At 41.0% G+C, this 4,005-nt stretch overlaps 1 protein-coding gene across 2 annotated transcripts; it reads left to right on the forward strand.

Moving 5' to 3' along the window:
- Positions 1-543: 543 nt before the first annotated feature.
- Positions 544-3,402, forward strand: LOC114187896 (F-box protein At5g46170-like). Of its 2 annotated transcripts, XR_014995914.1 has the most exons (3): positions 544-2,114; positions 2,265-2,341; positions 2,938-3,402. XR_014995914.1 is itself a non-coding variant. In XM_028076299.2 (2 exons), the coding sequence occupies exon 1, from the start codon at positions 965-967 to the stop codon at positions 2,102-2,104; it is 1,140 nt and encodes a 379-aa protein (XP_027932100.1). In that variant the 5' UTR covers positions 550-964; the 3' UTR covers positions 2,105-2,114; positions 2,938-3,402. The 2 variants fall into 2 exon arrangements, 1 of the variants encoding a protein (XP_027932100.1); XM_028076299.2 differs by lacking the exon at positions 2,265-2,341 and having other exon boundaries at positions 550-2,114.
- The last annotated feature ends 603 nt before the right edge of the window (positions 3,403-4,005 follow it).

Below are 4,005 nucleotides of genomic sequence, written 5' to 3' on the forward strand. Positions count from 1 at the left end.
GTCCGCTTTGTCATTCCTAATTAGTTTGATAGTAAAAATATAAATTTATTAACAATAAACTATTGATAAATATAGTTAAAAATACGTTTTAAATTAACAATGATAAATTTATTCGCTTAATTATTTTTTAATTGAGTTCGTAAAAAAAATCAATGTCACAATATTTTATATTTATTAAATTAAAAAGTAGTCTGATTCGAGATGGTAGAGAAGACATATAATGAGAATAGAACTCAAACTTTCAGTTACAGGGATTATTTCCAATAACTGATGGCAAAGTTGGTCGAACTATTCAGTCAATCTATCAAATTAATTATCTGTGGTATTGGTTTAACTTAACATTATGATGTATTAATGTATTAGTTTATTAAAAAAAATAATATTTTGAAAATTTTCAGATTCCAACATATGAAAATTTGAATATGAATTTAGATAATTAAAGAAAGAATAAAGCAGAGAGAAGAGTGTGTTAATTGTGGATTTGAAAAATAGAAAAGAAGATAGAAAGAGGTGTGTGAGTTAGATGGAGAAATAAATAATTTTGTGCAGTTGATGAAATTAGAGGGGAGAGAGTGGAGTTAGAGAAGGTGCTTAACAGAAGATAAGAAAAAGGAGAAGAGAGGAAGAATGATGAGATGACGCACAATCACACCCTCTACCACTGATCCACCTTTTTCCTCGACGCGCATAATATCTCTCTCTTTTTTTCTTTCTCTCTCTCTCTCATATATGTAAAGACAAAACCAAAACCGTGGATGTGTCTCCACAACCCACCATTTGCAGTCTCATTTTGCATCGCTTCCAATCTCTCTCTCTTTCTCTCTCGCTCTCTTTCAATCTCTGCTTATCCCTGTTCAGGCTTCAGACGTTGGTAGATCTGACGCAAACGAACCCCTAAATTGAAAAACCCTTGCGATCGGATCAGGTAAATTCATTTCCCCAATTTCTCTGCTCTCTCTGTGCAATGTCCTCTCAGCGCGCAGATCTAGCGTGCCGGATCTTCCCGGAACCCGATGCATCCCAAATCGACCACTTCGACCGCCTCCCGGACTCCCTCCTCCTCCTCGTCTTCAACAAGATCGGCGACGTAAAAGCCCTAGGCCGCTGCTGTGTCGTTTCTCGCCGCTTCCATTCCCTCGTCCCCCAGGTCGAAAACGTCGTCGTCCGCGTCGACTGCGTCATCTCCGACGACGACTCTTCCTCCTCCTCCGCCGCCTCTGACAAGTCCCGCGGCCCTTTCTGGAACCTCCTCCGCCTCGTCTTCGGCGGAATCGTTAAGCCCATCCAAACCCTCGGCCAGTTCCTCGGCCCTAAACGCCCCTCCTCTTCCTCCCCCACCCCATCCTCCTCCCTTGCCGTCGGCACCGATGATGACTCAGACGCCGGCGTCACGCACCACTCCCCCACTCAGGTCCTCAAAAACTTCAACGAGATTCGCCTCCTCCGGATCGAGCTCCCCAGCGGCGAGCTTGGCATCGAAGACGGTGTCCTCCTCAAATGGCGTGCAGATTTCGGATCAACCCTCGATAATTGCGTTATCCTTGGCGCGTCCTCTGTCTTTCACCCGAAAGACCTCACCGACAGCGCCGCCACCGCCACCAATTGCACCGACGACAATGGAAGCATACCCGACTCGTTCTACACCAACGGCGGCCTTAAACTGCGCGTGGTTTGGACCATAAGCTCCCTGATCGCCGCCTCAGCTAGACATTACCTTCTGCAGCCTATAATTTCAGAGCACGGGACTCTCGACAATTTGGTCTTGACCGACGCTGATGGGCAGGGAGTGTTATACATGAACCGGGAACAGCTTGAGGAGCTGAGGGTGAAGCCCCTTTCGGCGTCCTCTGCGTCGAAGAGGACTCTCGTTCCGGCGCTCAACATGAGGCTGTGGTACGCGCCGCACCTCGAGTTGCCCGATGGGGTTGTGTTGAAGGGTGCCACGCTTGTTGCCATTAGGCCCAGTGAACAATCCCCCAACGCCGCCAAGAAGGAGGCTTCTGATTTGTCTTGGGTATCCACGGCCTTTGAGGAGCCTTATAGGACAGCTGCTACAATGCTTGTCAAGAGGAGGACTTATTGCCTTGAGATGAATTCGTTCTGATGCATTTCAGGTACTGAACTTAATTATTCGTATATATGTTAATTTGGTGAGTTCCCTTTGTTTTGAGATGGCCTTTTTATTTTAGTTTTATGTTTTCCTCAAATTTGTTTTTCTTCTAACCGCATTTTGGATGTGTTTTGTCGCTTGAATACTTGAACAGAGAACACCTAAAGCTGGAGAAGGATATGTGATGCCATTCAGTTTTTGGGTGGATAAAACCTACATGCATTTTCCTAGGTGCTTTTTGGTCATTCTCTGATGAAAATTGTAGTTTGGTCTCGGTAATCTGCATTGGTGTTTACTGTTAGACTTTATTATTAGATTACCGAGGTGAAACTCATTCGAATGGGAGAAAAACACCATAAACACTTCAGAAACTGTATTTAAGTTTTGTTCTTATTTTGTTTTTGAAAACAACTTTCAAAATTGGATAGAATTTCGACGACAAAGTAATCAAATCAAGCAATACATGTTTTCTTGTTTAGTTTTCTCTGAAGTTTCGAAGTCAAGGGCTGTTTACTGTTTGTTTCACTTCAGTTTTGTTTTTGTTAATTGCTTTTGTGGGGGCTGCTTGACTGTGTATTTCTATGACGAATCTGCCTTGCTAATCGGTTTGCTATTTGTATCAATTGGAATGGAGGGTGTATAATGCATTTGCCATGTACTTTTTGCCAGCGAGCTTACCTGGAGAATTTCACCACTATTGCTTAGTTTTTATGTTCTGATTGTTTCCTTGTTTACCTAATGATGTTTCTTCTAATTCAATGTTACATCGTTGTTTACTTCATGAAAGTTTAGAACTAATACATATTTGTTGGAAATGGAAATTTCAGGAAATGTAGAATCATTTAAAAGGGGAAAGCTCAAATTCTTCATAGAAGGAAGGAATCTGGAAACTCAAATTTTCTTTGGGCAGACATGAAGTGGAAGCAGCTTGGTTGCAGGAAACTTGCTCTTCCCGGCTTCAGAAAGTGTGGCCCAGACTCGAGTAGTTACTGAAGGGAACTGCAAATCATTCACCTATCATGCTTAAACTGAAAACTGAATGCATCTGCTGGTTTTTTTAATTTGAGGCAATGCTTGTAAGAGTGCACACCTGCAACTAGGATGATCATGTAAGAGCTTTAAGTTTGTAGTCATCTGCCCTTATCAGATCTCTGTGAATATTCTAGGTATCAGTTTGGTTTGCCTTTGTGATATATTTTTCTCGAGTTAAATGAGCAATGTACTTTGCTTCTGTAATTTTAAATAACTTCTGGATGAGGTCAATCATGCGAAATGCAATACCTGTTCCTGCACTTACTTTTTTGTCGTTTGAAGGTTTTGGTGGGCCTGAAGCGAGTCAAATTGGTTTGCAAGTTACTTGTCGGTGAACTTGTAAACTGTTCAATCGAGACTCGAGCTAAGGAATGAAGGTGGAGCCGAAAATCTTGGCTTGTTTATTAAATGAACCCAACTACAACTTTTTAAATATTCGGTTTATACTCTGATTTTGTGGTGGAATTGAATCAAGTTAATTGAATTTTTGAACAGTTCAGATAGCTATTCATACCACACCTAAAAGTGGCTACAGGCCACCATAAGCGGAGTGGAGTATTAACTTCTTAGAGCACTCCAACAGTATATTTATCTTTTGGCAAAAAAAAAAGTTGTATAATATTTATTGTCTGCGAGCTGATTGGATTTTGAATTAACACGTGTGCACACTCAACGAAGGAGCAAAATTGACTAAAAACGAACGAGCTTTTTATTGACAGTTCTGCTAGTTAAAATCGTCAGAGTTTATATTTTAACGTGCTAAAGTAATATTATTTATGTATTTCATTATAAAGAAAGTGTTTGTATGGAGCATTAAATCACTATAGTAAGTACATACATTATGGAATATTATGTTTCAAACT

Source organism: Vigna unguiculata, chromosome 6 (genome assembly GCF_037176805.1).
Source record: "Vigna unguiculata cultivar grain cowpea cultivar isolate G323 ecotype 2 chromosome 6, ASM3717680v1, whole genome shotgun sequence".
Lineage (NCBI taxonomy): Eukaryota > Viridiplantae > Streptophyta > Magnoliopsida > Fabales > Fabaceae > Vigna > Vigna unguiculata.

Bases quoted from the DNA above. Each gene is read 5' to 3' on its own strand.
- LOC114187896 (XM_028076299.2), top strand. From the start codon at position 965: ATGTCCTCTCAGCGCGCAGATCTAGCGTGCCGGATCTTCCCGGAACCC.